Source organism: Bos mutus, chromosome 5 (assembly GCF_027580195.1).
Source record: "Bos mutus isolate GX-2022 chromosome 5, NWIPB_WYAK_1.1, whole genome shotgun sequence".
Classification (NCBI taxonomy): domain Eukaryota; kingdom Metazoa; phylum Chordata; class Mammalia; order Artiodactyla; family Bovidae; genus Bos; species Bos mutus.
This window is the reverse complement of record NC_091621.1, coordinates 403,397-425,893: the sequence shown is the minus strand read 5'-3', so window position 1 is coordinate 425,893 and position 22,497 is coordinate 403,397. Positions and strand designations below refer to the sequence as shown.

Below are 22,497 nucleotides of genomic sequence, written 5' to 3'. Positions count from 1 at the left end.
TGCTGGGCCCAGGAGAGGCGAGACCGGACCTGACTCAGATTCAGCTAGCTCCCTCATTGCACATAGAGAAAGAAGCAGAAAGGAAAGTAAAAGTGCAAGCCATTGCTCAATAAGCCCCGGGGGGTCTCCCCCCACCGCACCCCCCCAACCCAAGAGCTGCTTTGGCATTGACACTTGTGTGCCTGCCTCACTGAACTTGAATCCAGTTTTGCAATTAGAGCCTCGGATCCTTCCCATGATGAGCAAAGCCAGCTGGAGACTCTGCACTGTGTATTTGTCCTCCTGCAGCCTAGACGCTCACAGCCCTCATGGATCCGAGGCCCCTGGAGGGGAGACGAAGGAAGGCCCTCAGGACCTGAGGCCACGGTGAGTGCTTCACTGAGAGCAGGTGGGCCAGGAGACCCAGGAGGAGGGCTGCTCTGGGGCCTCACTTCTAAAGGACAATGGGCCCAAGAGGTTGCCCCTGCAGTTGGTTTGGGAAAAAGAGTTACTGTCAGGAACCCCCATCCCATTCAAATCCCCATCCGGCCAGCTCCTAGAGTCAGCTCGGGTCTGAAATTCAGCTTCTTTACTTGATAAATCAGGATAGAAATCTCTCCCTCAGAGGTCATTTGAAGTCTAAATAAAAACATGACTAAGCATGTGATTAGACCAACCAAACTGCATGTTCCCCTCCATTGTTTGGGGACCCCTGGATCCTAGACAGAGAGAGAGAGAGAGGCCCTGGACCCCAGAACATAGGCGACATCATGGGCCAAGGCATTTCCCTAGCTGTTGTCTACAAGAGCGGTTTAGGGGTATCATGTTTATAGGAAAAGATGCCAGATGAATTGTCTCAAAATTGCCACCTGCAGTGTTTGTTGGGTTGTACGCTTATTTAGGGAGTTTGAGGGGCACGGGTTGGTGATAAAGATTAAGGGGATTATCTCAAAGCTGTGTTCCAGAGTATCCAACTTCTCTGACATCAATGGTGTATATGAGGGAGTTGGTTTGAGGGGAAGGGACAGAATAAGGCAGAGCTGAAGGCTCCCCAAACAACAAAGAAAGTCTCATACATATCAGCTCTCATATGAAAATGACGTCTCTAATCCTCGCCCATCATTTCCATCCCTCTCCCAACGTAACATCCTCTGACATCTCCCAAGAGAAGGTCAGTAGTGAGAGGATGGGACCTGGTAGGACCACAGGGCTCCCTGCTGTCACTTTAGCTCTTCATTTAGTAGGAATAATAGGGAAAATGGGGGAGCTTTCAGGAGCTGCTGGTAAAGACTGGGGCTCCTCCAGGGTTTCTCAGCCTCAGCACCACTGACAGTTTGGACAGGACTGTTCTTTGCTGTGGGGGCCATCCTGTGCACGGTAGGGTGTTTAGCAGCATCTCCGACCTCTACTCACTAGGCGCCAGGAGCAGTGTCCCCTGACGCCCACGGCTGAATGTCTATGGGCATCACCACTATCCCCCGGGGAGAAAGCTCATCCCTGATGGAGATCCACTGCTCGAGACTGACTGGAATCACATGGGGCTCCTCCACTTCCCAAGTGCTTGACATTTGCTTTGTAGTGTATTTCTAGCATTATTTATTTGGGGCTGTGCTGGGTCTTCATTGCTGCGAGAGCTTATCTCTAGCTGCAGCTAATGGGGGCTTCTCACTGCGGTGACTTCTCTTGTTGCAGAGCACAGACTCTAGGGCGTGCGGGCTTCAGTAGTCGCAGTCACCAGGCTCTAGAGCTTAGGCTCAGTAGTTGTGGCACAGGCCTTAGTTGCTCCCCAGCAGGTGGGATCTTCCTCGATCAGGGATTGAACTAGTGTTTACCCCATTGGCAGGCAGGTTCTTTACCACTGAGCCATCAGGGAAGCCCTCTCATTTTTTCAAGCTACTGAATGTTTTTAAAACCATGACAACATGAAAGAATTTCACATTGTGTTGGGCGAAAGAAACCAAACAACCGACGCCATTGATGTGAAATTCAAGACCAGGCACACAAATTAAAGGTTATAGAAATCAGAGTAGTGATCACCCGTGTGGTGGGGTGCATGTTGACTGGGTTGGGGTTAAGGAAACCTTCTGTCCTTTATCTCGATCTGGGTGGTGATGACTCAGATGTGTGACATCAAAATTCATCAATCTGAGGACTTTGTTTTATGTATTTATCCTATCTAAGCTCACCTCAACATATAATGTCAAAACAACAGTTTTCAAATATTTAGTCCTGTATGTCATTATTATTTGGATTTTGCATCATCTAAAATCCCTCCACACTTGAGTTTCTTTTTTGAAGTTTTAAAAATCTTTTTGTCCACAACCCATAGCAGGTGGGATCTTTGTTCCCCGACCAGGGATTGAACCTTTGTGCCCTGCATTGGAAGCGTGGACGGAACCTTAACCACAGGACTGCCAAGGAAGTCCCCACACTTGAATTTCATACAATTTCATGGACCATGCAGTAAACTTGTTTTCTGTGTCTTCACCCAGAAAATCCTTTGAGTCGTGGTGACAGCTCTCATTCTCCCATGGACAAAATGAGCATGGATTTGGTGCCACAGAACCTGCTGAACAGGTAGGCAGGGAAAGCCCGCAAGACTGGTGTCAGTTTGCAAAGGTAATCCAGAGCCCTGTGTCCCTGGGAAAAGGGCGACTTCTACAGAAATGCTTAGGCATTCTCATGACATGTGACAAATGGGTTCCAAGAGAACAGCCATAAATGAGGCCTGCCTTCTCACTGGTCTCCATTATGTATGTGCAGATATGTCCCTGGGAGAAAACTATTCCACGTTTTACACTATTTTGGAGCACAAGTCAAGTTCTTGTTAGGTACCTGACCCTGGGCAACAGGACTCCGAGGGCAGAAATTGCCCCCTTGGACCTCACCTCTGTGAGGTTAATGTATCACCAAAAAAGCCCTTTAACATTGCCTCATTCATGAATTTAAGCTCCAGCGTGCGTTCATCAGCAGACATAGCATCGCCAGCCCCACACAGGCCATCAGCCAATGTCTCCTGAGGGAATTAGGTGAGCTACATATGTGTAACAGTATTAGATTTTAGTTCTCTTTGTGTCAGGAGGCATTGCTGCCTAACATAGAATGCATGCATACTCAGTCATTCAGTTGTGTCCGACTCTGCGACCTTATAGACTGTAGCCCACCAGGCTCCTCTGTCCATGGCAACCCACTCTAGTATTCTTGCCTGGAGAATCCCATGGACAGAGGAGCCTGGTGGGCTGCAGTCCACGGGATGCCAAGGAGCTGGACACAACTCAGTGACTAACACTTTCACGTTCCATCTGGGCTTCTGCTTCCACCACAGAAAAGAAAAGGAGGAAGCGTAGATCTTCCCCAGGGCTCCTTCCGGCTCTGATATCCTCCTGTGGGCCTCACCTGGCCTGCTCAGCTCGCCCTGAAGAAGTCGCACCCAGGGCCCTGAGCTTGAGGAAAGCACTTGAGGGAGCAGGCTTTCTTCCTCACCCCCCAGACTGCTCTCCCATGGAGGCCACACTCAGCCGAGCCGGTGAAGATCCCTCGGTACTGCCTAAGGACACGGAGCGGGTAGGGGAGGGGAAGGGGTCCTCTTGTCCCTGACTTCTCCCGTGAAGAATCTGCTTAAGAGAGGGAGGAAAGCCAGCCAAGTGCCAAGGAGAACAGTCAGAACATTAGCGATCATTTATCTCAGCCCTCTCAGTGTGAGACTCCTGAGAGAAACAAAGGCACTGCGCAGTAACCGAGTTCAAGGTCATCAAAGTGAAGGGTGCGCTATACAGTACAGTGTCCATTCCCGCTGACTCACCTCTCCGCGTACAGGACTCCCAACCTCCCGCCCAGCACCTGGTCTCCCTTCCTCCTACTTTCCTCAGACCTTTCCCTGCCCCCAGTTAGTCCCAGGCTCCTGATCGTGGCTCGGATCTTAGCATCTCCTGCTGCCCCACCTCAGTTACATTTCTAGCCTCTTTGAACAAGGTTGAAAAAGTCCCTTGGCACTAATCCGTTTCCTCCATCTCTTTGGCCAAGGCTCCATTTCTCTCATTTCCCTCCAGATGCCCCTCTTATATGTTTCTTCTCTGAAGCAAATTAGCAGCTCCTAACGATGCTCTGGGACTTTTCTTATTAATAGTTGGGTTAGAGGTAACAGAGATGCTAGGAAGATGCAAGGAGAACGTAAAATTTGGAGTGGCAAGAAGATCCAGAAACCACGTGGGGTTGGCTGCAAATTTGGCTTTTCCATCTGGGGGACTGGAAATCTTTATTTCACTCATCCACAGGGACGTGGATGACATTCTTCCATGTGATGATGTGAAGCTGCAAGACAGTGACCTGTCAGCTGAAGAAAGAATATTTTTGGAAGAGTTTCCCAACTTGAAAGGGGAGCTGGACATGGACATCCAGAAGCTCCATGCCCTTGCAGACCACATTGACACAACACACAAAACTCTCACCAAGACCAGAGTGGTGGCCAATTCCATCACTGTGGTCTCCGGAGCCATGAGCATCCTGGGCTTAGTCCTTGCTCCAGCGACAGCAGGGGGAAGCCTGGCGCTCTCCACTGCAGGTGGAGTTTTGGGGACAGCAGGAGAGGTCACCAGTATCTTGACCAACGTTTTGGAACGTTTTCACAGTCAAGAAGCCCAAGCTCAGGTCGGTAGCCTAATGCCCTCCCATGGCCGAAAAGTCAGGCGAACTGGGGTGGACTACATCATGGCCGCTGGAAAGGTGATTCAGAATTGTAGAAGCGCCATCGAGGGTGTTCATAAGAGCATCCGTGCCTTTCAGATCACCAAGGCAGACCCACGCCTGGCCACTGCTACCAAGCGCCTCCTGACCACTGGCCAGGTCTCAGCCCGAAGGAGCAGTCAGGTGCAAAGGGCCTTTGGAGGTACCACGCTGGTGATGAAAACCAAGGCTCGCTTGCTGGGCAGTGCTATGGCTGGCTTTTCCCTCAGCGTGGACTTGGCCTCCCTCCTCAAGGACTGGAAGCAGCTGAAGGAGGGAGCCAGAACAGAGCTTGCGGAAGAGCTAAGGGCCCAGGCTCGGGAGCTGGAAAGGCAGCTGACACAACTCACCCAGCGCTACGAGAGCCTGCAGCAGAGGGTGAGGCTGTGTGGCCCCTCGTGGGTGGCACAGAGCGGGGGGAAAGCTTTAACTGGGTTTATGGGCACTGGGGCCTATGGGAGGGGTGATGAAGAAGCCAGTGTGTGTACAGGATGCCTGCCTATTCCCGAGGATGCGGGGCGTCTGGAGGCCCAAACGGCATCAAGTGCGTCTTGACACTATTCTGGACAGACCTGTCATGCCTTCTGTTTTCCCATCAATGCTTCTTCGTTTTTTAACTTTTCTTCATTTAGAAAAACAGCTTTTTATTTTGTATTGGAGTATAGCCGATTAACTATGTGACGGTTTCAGGTGGACAGCAAAGGGCCTCAGCCGTACATACACATGTACCCACTCTCCCCCAAATTCCCATCCCATCCAAGTTGCTACATAACATCCATCAGTGCTTCTTGACTTCCAATGTACTGGGAAGAGGGTCTTCCCAGCGGTACAGAAGAGGACACTGAGTCTCGGGGAGCGTTGGGGATTGAAATGTATCCCCCTTTATACATAGAAGTGCTAAGCCCAAAGGTGACGTTTTGTCGCTGGGGTCTGCGGTGGGGGTAGCGGTGGCTGGGGTTGAATGAGGTTGTAGGACTGGGGCTGTAATCCTCGGGGACTGGTGTCCTTATAAGAGGAGGCGGGAACACAGGGGGCGCTCTCCTTCTCTGCCTACACCGGCACAGAGGAACGGCCATGTGAGGAAAGGCCATGTCTACAAGCCAGGAGGCGTCCTCACCAGGAGCCCAACCGACCAGCACCTGGATGTAGGCTTGCAGCCTCCACGACTATGAGAAAATACATTTCTTCTGTTTAACCTCCCAGACTGCGGTGTTCATAAGGAGCTTATATAACTTGCCAAATGCTTGCAGCAATGTGGAGGGAGTCAGAATGACAGCCGGGAAGCCTGACCTGGGAGCCTGGGCCTGGATCTCCAACCTGAGCTGCCCCGGTAGCTTCACTCTACTTGGTGTTTTTGTGTGTGTGTGTGTGTGTGTGTGTGTGTGTTTTCAGAAACTCTTGCAAGAAAAAAAGCCTATGAGCTCCTCTTCGGAAGGAACCATGGGGACTGTGCCTCTGCCACCAGCCACGCGTGGGGAAGCTGGATCTCAGGTGACAGGGGAAGATGAAGGCAATTGAACCTGGGGTCTCTGAGTGGAATCAAAGGGGACCAGGGAGGGGGTGGGCAGGGTTGGCAGAAGCAATGCCTGGAGACTTAACGGCTGGCAGGCCCACAAGGGTCCCCAGGGTACTGGCAGCTGGTGAGTGTCACACTGTCTGATAGTGGGCGTCAGTCGGTCCCCACTCTTCCATCCTGCGTGTAACTCACTCCCTGGACTCCAGCGTCTCCTCCCCTCACACTTACTCTCTTGAATTGTTGACGCCAGGCTCTAGGTTAAGTGCTGACATCAGACACAAGGGCTTCTGAGATGGAGGGTATGTTGTGTTCTCTCTGTGTATCAACTCAGGTCGGGTTGCCCTTCTCTGTCCTTCCCCTCCCCCGCCTGGGCAGTAATTGCCAGAGAAGTTCCTGGAGGTTTGCACAAAAAAAGGATGTCACTGGAACCTGCTCAACCAGATTTGCATTAGGAAGGGGCCCCTCTGTCCTCCTCACCAAGCGCAAATTCTTGGAGCTCCTCAGGGCCTCGGAACCTGTAAGAACTCTTCTCACTTCCCAGTTCACCCATCTTACATCTTTTTTTTTTTCTTTTCTGTGTTTCAGCTGCTATTTTAGAAGTCATGCATGGACGTTCAGCACAACTTTTTAAAATTCAGGAAAGTAAGGGAAGAAAATAGTGCCCCAGTCAAGGCTGACAACTGCTAGTTATTTTGCTGGAGAATTTTCTTCCTGTGCTTTTCTTGCTTTGGGCGTTACTGCCTGCTGGAGACCCTTCTTCAAGGTTGCATTGTAAAATAGATTTTTCCTGTAACCCACTGAGTTTTCTTTCTTTTTCATTCTCAATTCCCTCATTTGTCTGCAGAGCTATAACCTTCCATTTTGCTGTTTTCACTTAGGAAAATTTTCTACCATTCCATGTTTCCCTGCGTTTTTATAGACATTTTTGTTGTTGTGTGTTACAAACTGTTCTTTTGACTGTACCTATAACCTTTTAATTAGATATATATTAGTCATCACTGTTAAGTGGCCAAAACCAATTTAAACAGACTTATACAAAAGAAAAGAATTTATTGGCTCATGTACTTTAAAACCTTAAGGGAACAGTGAGCTTCAGGTGTGTGTGTGGACCCAGGGGATTAAAATGATGTCATCAGGCATCTGTCTTTCCATTTCTCAGAAAGACTTCCGTCAGGTTCAGCCACCCGTGGCCTCATCACCGGCAGGTGTGCCTGCTGCTGGCTGGGGGCTCCCACGTGGAAAGGGGCGGGGCAAAGTCTAGAGACCCACTCTGAATGACCAGGCCTGGTTCAGTGCCTGTGCTGGCGCTGGTTGCTAAGATGGGCTATGGGGACGCTCTTATGATCCAGGGGTTTTAAATAGTTGTCTCCCAGGCTGTGGTTCCTGCTTTTGTTGCTGTCATTCCCTTTTTATAATTTTTTCATGAGCCTAACAGTAAGTAAACAGCTTTCACCCCATTTAATATTGTTCTGTAAGTGTGCATGAGCACTGTTCAAGTTCTGAATAAATATTATCAATAGTAATACCTGCATAAAATACGGTATTCACAAAACTAGGGGTTTTGTTTGTTTTGTGGAAAGTTCGGAATGAAAGAAAAGAAAGAATCAGACAATGGAGACTGGAGATTCACCTCTGAGGCTTATTGGTCTGGTCACATTTCTGAGTTTTGGGTTGTTGAGCCACGAAATAAGCGTCGCCTGAATAAAATCCAGGACTCCATCTGGGTGCAGATATGCAGCATCCAGCTCAGTGCAATCTGGGAGAAAACACCTTGACATAAGCTTGAATCCTTACTAGCGCTCTGAGTCAGCATGCAGAGAGGATGGGGGTGGAGGCTGGGGAAGGGAGAGGTTCTCTGGTTCCTCCACTGGGGCAGAAGCTTCTGGAAAGATTTTCCTCTCCACCCCCCCGCCCCGCCCCTTTCTCCATCCTTCCTTCCTTCCTCATAGCCCAAGCAGCTTCTGTGCCATCTTCTTCCCTGAAATGCCTTCAGCAGGCAGCACCCCCTACACACACACTTCCCTATCAGGCCTATGTCCCAGAAACATGCTCGTCTACATCACCTGGAATTCTGGTGAACAAATGCCTTCCCGTCATTTTATCTCCCCACTGGTTACATCTTTGTCCTCTTTGCCAAGAGAAGCCCATCAACTCCTCCTGTTCCTTAGGGCAAGCCCCACCCCCCACCCCCACTGTCCTCCTCTTCCTTCTGGATTGAGTGGGGTTCTTCATGGGTGCCCTGGAGGTGGCACACGGCCCTCCATCACAGTCAGGAGTTCTGAGACACCTCTCAGTTCTGAGGCATTCTCTGTAAGATGAGGAAGGTGCAGTTACATGACCCAGTGAGAGCACATCCATCAGATACCAGATGCCCCTTGGATACCTACCCCTCTCCTCAGGGTCCTCTGCCTGCCTCTTGTCTGTAGAAAACCTTTAGCCTCCTACGCCTTTCCTGAGTTCCAAAGAATAAATTAGAGAAGTGAGAAAATGCAGAAAGACAGGAAAACAGTCAAGCAAGACAAAATGATAACAGTCTAGCCCACTAAACAGTCAAGAACCTTTAGCTCTCCCTCCAGGGCTGTAGAGAATACTCTGAGCCCATCCTGAGTTGTTTTGCAGATACTGAAATCCCCACCAGGGGGAGGAAGTTAACTGTTTGCTGCCCGCAAGTCCACAAGTGCATAGATCCCAGGCTGATCGGAACCAGATGGTTGATGATGTTGACAGTTGATTACCTCACCACCTGCCAATCAGAAGACTGTCCATAAGCTGGTCATGCACCCCACAATCCCCCTCCCTCACCCTGTCTTTAAAAACCTTTCCCTGAAAGCCATTGAAGAGTCGGGGTCTTTGAGCACTAGCTTCCTGGACTCCTTGCTTGGAGCCCTACAATACGTGCTGAACTTTCCTTGGTGTCTATACATTGCCTATTGCATGCAGGTGGGTGACCCAAGTTTGGTTCCTTCCATTACTTCCTAACCTTCTTTTAGAAAAATTAAAACAGGGACTTCCCTGTGGGTCCAGTGGTTGAGAATCCACCTGTCAATGCAGGGGACTCAAGTTTGATCCCTGCTTGGGGAACTAAGATCCCGTATCCCACAAGGTGACTAAACCAGCATGCTGCAACTAGAGAGAGCCCTCGAGCTTCAACTAGAGAAGCTTGAATGCTATAATAAAGACCTAGCACAGAGAAGATATATAAAAATTAAAAGAAATAAAAATCTTTTAAAGCTCAGAAGAACCAAAGACCAAAATCAAATTCTCTTCTAGAGTCCAGTGCAATTTTTTAAATCAAGAAAGCATCCTCCCCAACGTCTTATTTTGACCAATTTCAGCGAATGGCGTTCTCCTAGTATAGGTTTTAAATTTAGGAGTAATTTCAAACATACAGAAGTGTTCAAGAGTAGTGTAAAGAACTCCCGATTCATGACCGTTCTTTGCCCGGGCCAGTTTTCAATGTATTGCCTCTCCACTCCAAATCCACCCTTACTGCACCCTCCTGATGGCTCTCTCTTGCCAGCTGGCTCCATGTTAAGCTTGTCAGTACAGCGTGCGCCGCAGGGGGAGGGGTGTGGGCTCGTGTCCTTGTCCCAGGGGAGCTCAGTCGTCCGGTGGACCAGTGAATTCAGGATCAACCCCAAGGCAACTTTCTGTGGGTTCCATGGATGCAGCTTCCCACCTGAGGTTTCCCCTGAAGGCGGCTTCTGCCCAGCTGGATTGAGAAGGTCAACAGCGGCCCCTCCACCTGGTAGTTTTTGCCTGCCCCTCAAACGGCAAGCATAAGATGCCTCGTCCAGTTTCGTATTCGTTTTCCTATGGGACTGTTTGTAGTTTTTTTAGTGGGCTTGTTGGAGTTCTTTAAATTTTCTGGATATGGGTCTTTTGAGGATCAGGGGACCATGCAGTAATGAAGATAGAGGCAGAGGCTGGAAAAGGGGGTCGAGTCAAGCAGACCATAGGAGCCACAGTCAAAAGCCTGGACTTGGGCTTGAAAGCCAGGGGCATCCTGAGAAGTGTTTCTTGTTACTGAGTTTCTTGCCTAGTTTGGTCAAGGACTGGGGGCAGTAGTGCTTCCTGGGAGTTTGATTAGAAACGCGGAATTTCAGCCATCTGCAACCTAGTCAGCCATCGGACAAGACCCCAGGGGACTTGTGTGCACGTTATGAGAAGTTCTGCCCCATGAGGAACCCTCAGCATCTCTGGAGCATCCTGTCTCTGTGGCTGAAAAGGAGGAAGTGGGCAGAGCTGTCCTCAGACACGGTTTCTGGTCCCAGGTAAATGCCCTCATTCCTGTGAGCTGTTCACTAGCTGAGCCCTTTTCCTGACTAGAGGGCTGAAGTATGGTGATAAGCAGCTCCTCAGTTCCCGAGAATGCAGGCAGCACTGCAGATGGCAGTCAGCTGTGGCCCAGACCTTTGGAAACCCAGCTCAAAGCTGCCTCATCTCATCTGCCTCACTTTCCAAAATGAGTGACGTGCCTTCAAGTCGTGGGGACACAGCATAGAAGCAAAAAGTGGGCCACTCTGTGTCCACATGCTGCACATACCAGGAGAGACTCTAGGTGAGCACACTTCCTACTGAGCTGGCCTTCCCTTGGTTGTAAGATGCAAGGAACATAAATGTGCTGACCTTAAGTGTTGTGTGGAGCAGCGTGGGAGAAAACAGATGTAAAGTCCTTTATTAAATAACACAGCCGTCAAAACACTCATTTGTATGGTGGCTGTCGGTGGTGGAAGCAAAAGGGATTCGTGTCTTCTCTCTTGCTTATCTGAAGTGTTGGCATCTTTTATAAAAAAACAGGTAAAAGTTGAAAAGATGCATCCTTTGTCAGTTTCCAGATGATTTCTAAGTAGACCTAAGCTATCGTGAGTCAAAACATCTTTTCTTCTATAACCCTGAGAGCTAATAGCATACCAAAAATTATCCCGGAAAATGAGAATTACGGAATTGTCATACGCACCCCACCCACTTGCAGAGCCTCTGAAGATTTCTACGTGTTCTGTTTCTGTAGCTGCTGCTGCTTGTTTTTGTGATGGGGGTTACTATGGAAAGATTTTTTTTTTTTTTTGCATTTTATCTTTAGATGGGGCTTTCCTGGTGGCTCAGATGGTTAAGAATCTGCCTGCAATGAGGGAGACCTGGGTTCGATCCCTAGGTCCGGAAGATCCACTGGAGAAGGAAATGGCAGCCCACTCCAGTATTCTTGGCTGGAGATTTTCACAGAGGAGGGCTACAGTCCATGAGGCTGCAAAGAGTTGGACACAACTGAGTGACTAACAACACCGTATCTTTACATATTTGTTCTGTTCACACTTCTCGGTTTTCTTCCTCGGGGATTCCAATGAGCATAGGTTGGAGTTTTGCCTTTATTTCATCTATTTTTGCCAAATCTTTTCAGCATTTCATTTTCACTTCATTTTGCTCAGTATTCTCATCTCTGTCTTTCGTGTGGCTTTTTTTTTTTAAAGTAGTGTCTCTTCCTCCTTGTATGAATTCCAATAAACATTTGCTTCTGTGACAGATTTATTTTTCTTTTCTTTTCCGGTGGGGGGGGGGTTGCATCAAGAGGCATGTGGGACTGTAGCTCTCAGACCAGGGATCTAATCCGGAGCCCCTGCAGTGGAAGTGCGGAGTCTTAACCACAGGGCCATGGGGGAAATCTCTTGTTTTTCTCTTCTTTTCCTTCCTAAGTTCTACCAGTTGCCAGTGAATTTCCTCCAGCTGTCTGGTCATGCCTTCCCTCAGCCCTCAGATCTCTGTTTACAACCTTGCATTGTAGAGGAAATTGCTTCAGTAAGTTTTTAAAAAATTAATTGCAAAATAATTATTCACAATTTTCATCAGCTTTTGGTTTCACTTTTCTGGTGAGGATTCTTTATCTGTCATCTGTTTTTGTTGTTGCTGTTTACTATCTTCCTTTTTATCATTAATGTTTTTATTGTAGTAAAATATATAATACCACATAAAATCAATCATTTCATCAGTGGCATTAAGCAAATTTACATGGTTGTACAACCATCACCACCATCCATCTTCAGAACTTTTTCGTCTTCTCAAATGGAAACTCTGCTCCCAGTAAACACTAGCTTCCCATTCTTCCTGCCCCTCAGCCGCTGGTAACCACCCTTTAATTTTCTTTTTTAAAAAAATTGCATTGTGTAACTTGCGGCATCTTAGTTCCCTGACAAGGGATCAACCCCAGGCCCCTGCAGAGGAAACACAGGTCCTAACCACTGGATCACCAGGGAAGTCTCCAAATCGGACTATCCTAGGTGCCTCAGATAAATGGAACCGTACGGCATTTGGCTTTTGAAAGTGAAAATGAAAGTGTCAGTCATATCTGACTCTTTGTGACGCTATGGACTGTAGCCTGCCAGGCTCCTCTGTCCATGGGCTTTTGCAAGCAGGAATACTGGAGTGGGTTGCCATTCCCTTCTCCAGGGGATCTTCCTGACCCAGAGATTGAACCCGGGTCTTCTGCATGGCAGGCAGATTCTTTACCATCTGAACCACCAGGGATTTGTGACTGGCTTATTTCAATTCATTTTGTTAAAATAACTTTCTAGGCTCAAGATGCTCCTGCCTAGTGTGCCATGTCAGTACACCTAAACTTAGACAATTTCCCCATGTCTGTAAATGGTCTGCTGACCAGAAACACAGTGTATCCAGTCGGCTGAACCCTAAACACCAAGCCATTCTGGGCCTTCTCATCCCAAACAAGGTTGATTACATGGCCCCAGCCAGTCAGATAGTTTACTTTTCTCACCCTTGTTCTTTATTCTATAAAAGCTTCTTGCCTCCCACCCTGTTTTACACTCCTCCAGAAGGACACTGTCTGCTTCATGAAGTGTTAAAGCTTATTTGTATCACCTAAAATGTTTTCATTAATAATTTTTTAAACAGTATCAATACAATGTCCTCAGTGTTTATCCATGTAGTTGCCTTGTCAGAAAATCATTTCTTATGTCTGAATAATATTTTATGCTACAGATGCACTACTTTTTATTCAGCCATTCATCCACTGACAGGCATTTGGGTTGTTCCACCTGTTAGCTATTGTGAATAGTGCTAATATGGATATGCATATACAAATATCTGTTCTAGACCGTACTTTCAATTCTTTTGGATATATACCCAGAAATGGAATTTTGGGATCATGTGGTCATTATAATTTTAATTTTTCAAGTCACTGATGTACTGTTAGCAGTGGCCCCCGTACCATTTTATATTCCTGCCAACAATGCACAAGTGTTCCAGTTTCTTCACAGTCTTGACAATACTTGTTGTCCTCTGGAATTTTCGCTTTTTGGTTTCATTTTTTCTGCATCATATTGTGGGTATGAGATGGTATCTCATTGTGGTTTTACTTGGCCTTAATGATTAGTGATGTTGAGTATCTTTTCATGTGCTTGTTTGGCCATTTGTATATCTTCTTTTCATCTATTTATTGAGTTTTGTTTTGCTGGGTCTTCGTGGTTGCTTGTGGGCTTTCTCTAGTTGCGGTGAGCTGAGGCTACTCTCTAGTCGCGATGTGTGGACTTACTGCAGTGGCTTCTCTTGTCAAAGAGCACAGGTTCTAGGGCATGAGGACTTCAGTAATTGTGGCCCACAGGCTTAGTTGGCCCATGGCATGTGGGCCCATCCCTGATCAGGGATGGAACTTATGTCCCTGCATTGGCGGCGGATTCTTAACCACTGGGCCACCAGGGAAGTTCTATATATCTTCTTTTGAGAAATGTCTATTTAAGTCCTTTGCCCAGTTTTTAATTCGATTGGTTGTTTTTTGTTGTTTTTGGGTTAATATTTTTTTGTGTAGACTTTGTGTTGGATGCTTTTTTTCATGAGCCAGCTTTTTGTGAGACATCCAAATAGAGAAGAAGCCTGGGCTGTGTTCTAGGCTCAGAACTGTTCTTTCTAATCTAGGACCATTTACACATCTGATCTGAAAGTGAAAGTGTTCATTGTTCACTTCAGTCTGACTGTTTGCCACCCCATGAACTGTAGCCTGCCAGGCTCCTCTGTCCATGGAATTCTCCAGGAAAGAATACTGGAGTGGATTGCCATTCCCTTCTCCAGGGGAGCTAACCAACCCAGAGATCGAACTTGAGTCTCCTGCATTGCAGGCAGATTCATTAACATCTGAGCCACCAGGAAAGCCCATATTTCTGCTGCTGTTGCTAAATCACTTCAGTTGTGTCCAACTCTGTGAGACCCCATAGACGGCAGCCCACCAGGCTCCCCCATCCCTGGGATTCTCCAGGCAAGAACACTGGAGTGGGTTGCCATTTCCCTCTCCAATGCATGAAAGTGAAAAGTGAAAGTGAAGTTGCTCAGTTGTGTCCAACTCTTAGTGACCCCATGGACTGCAGCCTACCAGGCTCCTCCATCCATGGGAGTTTCCAGGCGAGAGTACTGGAGTCGGGTGCCATTGCCTTCTCCACCATATTTCTGATCTAAGACCTTATACCCCACGTCCAAGGTAAGAGAAACCCAAGTAAGATGGTAGGTGTTATGAGAGGGCATCAGAGGGCAGACACAATGAAACGATAATCACAGAAAACTAGCCAATCTGATCACACAGACAACAGCCTTGTCTAACTCAATGAAACTAAGCCATGCCGTGTGGGGCCACCCAAGACAGCCGGGTCATGGTGCAGAGGTCTGACAGAATGTGGTCCATTGGAAAGGGAATGGCAAACCACTTCAGTATTCTTGCCTCGAGAACCCCATGAACAGTATGAAAAGGCAAAATGATAGGATACTGAAAGAGGAACCCCCCAGGTCAGTAGGTGCCCAATATGCTACTGGAGATCAGTGGAGAAATAACTCCAGAAAGAATGAAGGGATGGAGCCAAAGCAAAAACAATACCCAGTTGTGGATGTGACTGGTGATACAAGCAAAGTCCGATGCTGTAAAGAACAATATTGCAGAGGAACCTGGAATGTTAGGTCCATGAATCAAAGCAAATTGGAAGTGGTCAAACAGGAGATGGCAAGAGTGAACATCAACATTCTAGGAATCAGTGAACTAAAATGGACTGGAATGGGTGAATTTAACTCAGATGACCATTGTATCTACTACTGTGGGCAGGAATCCCTTAGAAGAAATGGAGTAGCCATCATGGTCAACAAAAGAGTCCGAAATGCAGTACTTGAATGCAATCTCAAAAACGACAGAATGATCTCTGTTTGTTTCCAAGGCAAACCATTCAATATCACAGTAATCCAAGCCTATGCCCCAAGCTGAAGTTGAACGGTTCTATGAAGACCTAGAAGACCTTTTAGAACTAACCCAAAAGATGTCTTTTTCATTATAGGGAACTGGAATGCAAAAGTACGAAGTCAAGAAACACCTGGAGTAACAGGCAAATTTGGCCTTGGAGTATGGAATGAAGCAGGATAAAGGCTAATAAAGTTTTGCTAAGAGGATGCAGTGGTCATAGCAAACACCCTCTTCCAACAACACAAGAGAAGACTCTACACATGGACATCACCAGATGGTCAACACCGAAATCAGATTGGTTATATTCTTTGCAGCTAAAGATGGAGAAGCTCTACACAGTCAACAAAAACAAGACTGGGAGCTGACTGTGGCTCAGATCATGAACTACTTATTGCCAAATTTAGACTTAAATTGAAGAAAGTAGGGAAAACCACTAGACCATTCAGGTATGACCTAATTCAAATCCCTTATGATTATACAGTGGAAGTGACAAATAGATTTAAGGACTAGATCTGATAGAGTGCCTGATGATATATGGATGGAGGTTCGTGACATTGTACAGGAGACAGGGATCAAGACCATCCCCATGGAAAAGAAATGCAAAAAAGCAAAATGACTGTTTCAGGAGGCCTTACAAATAGCTGAGAAAAGAAGAGAAGCAAAAAGCAAAGGAGAAAAGGAAAGATAAACATCTGAATGCAGAGTTCCAAAGAATAGCAAGGAGAGATAAGAAAGCCTTCCTCAGTGATCAATGCAAAGAAATAGAGGAAAACAACAGAATGGGAAAGACTAGAGATCTCTTCAAGAAAATTAGAGATACCAAGGGAACATTTCATGTAAAGATGGGCTTGATAAAGGACAGAAATGGTATCGACCTAACAGAAGCAGAAGATATTAAGAGGTGGCAAGAATACACAGAAGAACCATACAAAAAAGATCTTCACGACCAAGATAATCACGATGGTGTGATCACTCACCTAGAGCCAGACATCCTGGAATGTGAAGTCAAGTGGGCCTTAGAAAGCATCACTATGAACAAAGCTAGTGGAGGTGATGGAATTTCAGTTGAGCTATTTCAAATCCTGAAAGATAATGCTGTGAAAGTGCTGCACTCAATATGCCAGCAAAGTTGGAAAACTCAGCAGTGGCCACAGGACTGGAAAAGGGCAGTTTTCATTCCAATCCTGAAGAAAGGCAATGCCAAAGAATGCTCAAACTACCGCACAATTGCACTCATCTCACACGCTAGTAAAGTAATGCTCAAAATTCTACAAGCCAGGCTTCAGCAATACATGAACTGTGAACTTCCAGATGTTCAAGCTGGTTTTAGAAAAGGCAGAGGAACCAGAGATCAAATTGCCAACATCCGCTGGATCATGGAAAAAGCAAGAGAGTTCCAGAAAAACATCTATTTCTGCTTTCTTGACTATGCCAAAGCCTCTGACTGTGTGGATCACAATAAACTGTGGGAAATTCTGAAAGAGATGGGAATACCAGACCACCTGACCTGCCTCTTGAGAAACCTATATGCAGGTCAGGAAGCAACAGTTAGAACTGGACATGGAACAACAGACTGGTTCCAAATAGGAAAAGAAGCTCGTTAAGGCTGTATATTGTCACCCTTTTTATTTAACTTATATGCAGAGTACATCATGAGAAACGCTGGGCTGGAAGAAGTACAAGCCGGAATCAAGATTGCCGGGAGAAATATCAATAACCTCAGATATGCAGATGACACCACCCTTATGGCAGAAAGTGAAGAGGAACTAAAAAGCCTCTTGATGAAAGTGAAAGTGGAAAGTGAAAAAGTTGACTTAAAGCTCAACATTCAGAAAACTAAGATCATGGCATCTGGTCCCATCACTTCATGGGAAACAGATGGGGAAACAGTGGAAACAGTATCAGACTGTATTTTTTTGGGCTCCAAAATCACTGCAGATGATGACTGCAGCCATGAAATTAAAAGACGCTTACTCCTTGGAAGGAAAGTTATGACCAACCTAGATAGCATATTCAAAAGCAGAGACGTTACTTTGCCAACAAAGGTCCGTCTAGTCAAGGCTATGGTTTTTTCAGTGATCATGTATGGATGTGAGAGTTGGACTGTGAAGAAAACTGAGTGCCGAAGAATTGATGCTTTTGAACTGTGGTGTTGGAGAAGACTCTTGAGAGTCCCTTGGACGGCAAGGAGATCCAACCAGTCCATCCTAAAGGAGATTGATCAGTCCTGGGTGTTCATTGGAAGGACTGATGCTGAAGCTGAAACTCCAGTACTTTGGCCACCTCATGTGAAGAGCTGACTCATTGGAAAAGACCTTGATGCTGGGAGGGATTGAGGGCAGGAGGAGAAGGGGACGACAGAGGATGAGATGGCTGGATGGCATCCCTGACTCAATGGACTTGGGTTTGGGTGGACTCTGAGAGTTGGTGATGGACAGTGAGGCCTGGCGTGCTGTGAATCATGGGGTCACAAAGAGTCAGACAAGACTGAGCAACTCAGCTGAACTGAACCTTCTTCTATTTCTCCTCGGGCAATGGAATTGGCCAGTTTTCAGATTTTTCATAAAGCAGATTCTTTTTCTCCTTCCTGTCTTGAGGACAAACTGCTTCTAATTACAGCTTCTCTTACTATATTTCGTCACTTAGTCATTTAAACAATTTTTTTAATTGGAGGATAATTGCTTTGCAGTATTGTGTTGGTTTCTGCCATACAACGTGAATCGGTTGTAAGTATCTTCAACACTTCCTGGAACCAATTCAGATTTATTGAAAACCTCATTCTTACTATTGTTTTAAAATAGATTTTTTTTTTTTTTTTTTTTTTGGTATTTTGTACTTTGGGAATGCCGTCCCCTTGAAGAGGCACAATTTTTCCTGAAATCTTCAATCATAACCCATTTTTTCTGCAATCTGCAATTATCGGCATCTTCTTCCCTTCCCTCTCAAAGCCCTGCTCCTTCCCATTGCTTTTAGGCTTCCTTCTAATCTATTTTACCTAATTTCCCTATTTTCTAATAGATAGTGCCTGAATCGTTTCTTTGCTGCTTTGGGTAATTGCCAAGAAAAGAGACACCGACAGCTTGATCCATTCTTCTGTACACAGAAGCAGTTTTGGAGCATTATGTCAAAATGGAGATAGGAAAGACTTGACATCAGAGGAAATACCCTTCCTTCTACTTCTCCTGCTTCTTAGGCAACTTCCTCTGAGTCTTTAAAGGGTTCCTTTCATTCCTTATTTACCTCCCTAGGGTTTCATCCCAAGCTTTCTTCCCTCACAGTTATGAACTCCTAGGCCTGAGTCACTGGGTCTCAGCGCTGTAGGAAGTCACCACTTCTCTGAATGACCGTGAAGTCTGTTTTCTCCTCTCTGGCGTGAAGCCACATCTCTGGCCCAGGACCCACTGTCATCTGCAGGAAGAGAAGCACCCAGGAACCTCAGAGGCCCCATGACTGCAGCCTCGGCTGGACTCCACCCAGGAAACCCTCTCCTTTCCCTGGCACATTCACAGTGCACTGTCTTGGCTGATAGGGGATGACACCGGAAACTGGGGAGTGACCAGGCCCTCAGTGTGGGCGATCCCAACTCCTCAAGGGGAGATGAGCATCTGATGTCCCGCTTCTGCCCTATTTCCCTGAAACCCAGCTCCCACTCCTCCTACAGTTACAGACATCTCATCCTGGGTCCCTTAGCTACAGGGACTGTATTTTACAAACTCTGAATCAGAAGGTATATTCAGAGCAGGATGCAACATCTGTGTTACCCCCTCTGGCCCCTGCCACTCTCAGCTGGCAGGCTTCTGTAGTCAATTTGGGGGTCATCTCCTGGTTGTGCAATCAGGACCCCGGAGAAGTAACTGAACTTGGCCTTGGTCCAGCCATGCTTCCTTACTCGGTGGTCCTTGATGGAGGTATTAGCAGAAGGACATTGGTGGCGGGAAGGCAGAAAGCTCATCCTCTTCTTCTGGTTTTGGACCTGAAATTCCAGAGCAGAGTCTCTGGCAAAATGGATTTAGTGATGAGGCTTTCAGTCCAAGAGAGCCTCTTCTTTGCTTTAAACCCAAACCCAGGTCTCAGGAGCATGCTGGCCTCCAGCTAGTGAACAGATATGGGAGGGAGGAGAGACGAGGGCGCGAGGCAGAGGAGCTCAGCCAGGGACCACATCCTGGTTGAGGATGGAGGAGGAAGCAGAGAGAGCCAGCGTTCTGAGCATTTGTGAGCAGGTCTTGAATAGAGTGGCCGTGGTTGGGGCTAGATGTGGCCCCTCGGTGTCAGGGAATCTAAGCCAGAGGACTATCATGCCGTCCTTGGGGGAAGTGAGGAAAAGCAAGCTTCTTCCCAGGTAGTGGGGTATTCTGAGCTTTCTCAGCAGAAGATACACTGTAACTGCAGAAACCTGATGGAATACAAAATAGGATGACTCCTGAAACCAGATGGGAAAGTGATGAAACATGGTCAGTGTTCTATCTCATCTCTAATCCTATGTGTCAGTTGCAAACCTCTCAGAGAGTGTTTACTAAAACGGGGAAGGAAACAGCCTGGCCCGTTTCCTGGAGACCAGAACCCCACCCCCACCATTTGACTTGACTCTGCCTTTTCTCTGCCTTAGTCCTGTTCATGCCCTGCCCCCGCCCCCCATCACCCCTTCTCCAGAATGAAGCAGAGTTCTCTCCCCAAGGCCTCTTCTAGGCCAGGACAGGGGAGACTGTCAATCATGGTAGTACCATGAACTATGAGCCCTTATTCTAACGGGTCCCCAGTAGCTGTCATTTGCCAGAGGAGGAGATGGTTGGATGGCATCACTGACTCAATGGACATGAGTTTGAACAAACCCCTGGAGGTAGTGGAGGACAGGGAGGCCTGGCTGCTGCAGCCCATGAGGTCACAAAGAGTTGGATATGACTTAGCGACTGAACAACACCACCACCAGGTACATGTAGATAAGAAGGCAGAGAGGACATCTTTGGTAGTCCAGTGGTTAAGAACCTGCCTGCCAATGCAGGGGATGCGGGTTTGATCCCTGGTCGGGGAACTAAGATCCCGCATGCCACAGGGTGACTAAGCCTATGTGCTGCAGTTACTGAGCTCTCTCTAGTGCTCTGTAACTAGAAACCCCAGTGCAGTCAAAATTTAAATAAACAAACAAGAAAACAGAGCCATTTCTACCTTCCAGAAGCTGTTCTGGCAGCATGCTAAACCAGTCACTATATCAGCTGAAACCTACTCACCATGTGCATCTGTGAAGCATATAAAAACCAAAGAAATAAAAAGCAGGGTTCTTAAAATAGAGTGACTTGAATCAAAGTGGAAAAATTATGACCATCAGTTCAGTTCAGTTACTCAGTCATATCTGACTCCTTGCAACCCCATGAACCGCAGCATACCGGGCCTCCCTGTCCATCATCAACTCTCAAAGAGTCCACCCAAACCCATGCTCATTGAGTCGGTGATGCCATCCAGCCATCTCATCCTCTGGCATCCCCTTCTCCTCCTGCCCTCAATCTTTCCCAGCACCAGGGTCTTTTCAAATGAGTCAGCTCTTTGCATGAAGTGGCCAAAGTATTGGAGTTTCAGCTTCAACATCAGTCCTTCCAATGAATATTCAGGACTGATCTCCTTTAGGATGGACTGGTTGGATCTCCTTGCAGTCCAAGGGACTCTCAAGAGTCTTCTCCAACACCACAGTTCAAAAGCATCAATTCTTCAGCGCTCAGCTTTCTTTATAGTCCAACTCTCACATCTATACATGACCAGTTTTTCTATACTGGAAAAACCATTTTTTTATGACCATATGTAATAATAATTAATATTAATAGCACTAATAAGTAAAGGGTATCAAATTGGGTGAAAATCAGATTGGAATAATTTTCTGCCTACAAGAGATATCCTGAAATAAAATGCCACAAAAGTCTAAACTAATAGGAAAACTTATCACAATGTAAATTTTTAAAAAGATGACAATATTAATATTTAACAACAATTTATCCAAACTTTGTCTTGCTAGGTGCTCAGTTGTGTTCCTTGCACTAAATGCCTTTTATCCAAGTTGGAGATTTTATAGTGATAAAAGAATGAGTCATGCAGATGTCACATTACTGTTTTTACTTTACTGGTTTTATTACGAAAGCAGGACATGATTCTTGAGTGAAAGTTACAGGTGTGGGTCCCCCTCCCCCAAGCCTCAACAGCTCTCTCCCAAGCTGAGCCTGCTCAGCTCTATCTCCTTCCAGAATTTTCCCTTAGTCCTATACCACACATTTAATACTTAAAAAAAATGGAAATTATATTCAACTTTTTTTCTTTTCTTAATATATTCTGGGTCTTTTTCCAGGTCACTTTATGTAGATTTGCCTTTTTCTTTGTGTCTGTGTAAGGCTTTATTATTATTTTTAACAATATAGTTATTTGGCTATGCCGAGCCTTAGTTGCGGCACCTGGGATCTTCAGTCTTCCTTTTGGTACACAGGATCCAGTTCCCTGACCAGGGATAGAACCCAGGCCGCCTGATGGGGAGAGCGGGACCTTGGCCACTGGACCACCAGGGAAGCCCCAAGCCTTTATTTTATATTGTTGTCTTTTAATGTAAACAGTTCCCCTGCATGCTTCAGATTGCTTCTATTTCTTTTTACTACGTCAAGAAACTGGTGGACATCCTTATATGTGTTTCTCTGTGTATGCCATTGCAGGATGAATTTTTAGAGGGAGGGTGTTGTCGTTCAGGCATATGTACTTTTTATGCTGTGATCACCGTTCCAGAAATTATATCATTTTATGTTCCCACAAGTGTTTAAGAGGGGACACTCTGCTCTTTCTTTCTCAGCAACATAGGTCACTTTCATTCTTTTTACTTTTGCCAAAGTGGTAAAAAAAAATGGGGTCTTGCTGAGGTCTAAATTGCATTTTTGGGCAGACTAATGATGTTAAGTATCTTTTCATGTATTTATCGGCCATTGTATTTCTTTGGTAAAACACCTTTTCAATGGACATGAGAAATACCTATTTACAGAAAATGAGAACCAAGTGCAGTTTGAAATGTCAAGGGTTTTGTTATTACTTCTTA

At 46.5% G+C, this 22,497-nt stretch overlaps 1 protein-coding gene across 4 annotated transcripts; it reads left to right on the top strand.

The window, feature by feature from the left end:
- The first annotated feature begins 263 nt into the window (after positions 1-263).
- LOC102284151 (apolipoprotein L6) lies at positions 264-7,801 on the top strand. Of its 4 annotated transcripts, XM_070370190.1 has the most exons (5): positions 264-366; positions 2,472-2,556; positions 4,254-5,079; positions 6,094-6,192; positions 6,803-7,799. In XM_070370190.1, exons 2-5 carry the CDS (start codon positions 2,510-2,512, stop codon positions 6,812-6,814), a joined length of 984 nt encoding a protein of 327 aa, XP_070226291.1. In that variant the 5' UTR covers positions 264-366; positions 2,472-2,509; the 3' UTR covers positions 6,815-7,799. The 4 variants fall into 4 exon arrangements, with proteins under 4 accessions (XP_070226291.1, XP_070226290.1, XP_070226292.1 ...); XM_070370189.1 differs by having other exon boundaries at positions 6,094-7,801; XM_070370191.1 differs by lacking the exon at positions 6,803-7,799 and having other exon boundaries at positions 4,254-4,626; positions 4,762-6,235.
- The last annotated feature ends 14,696 nt before the right edge of the window (positions 7,802-22,497 follow it).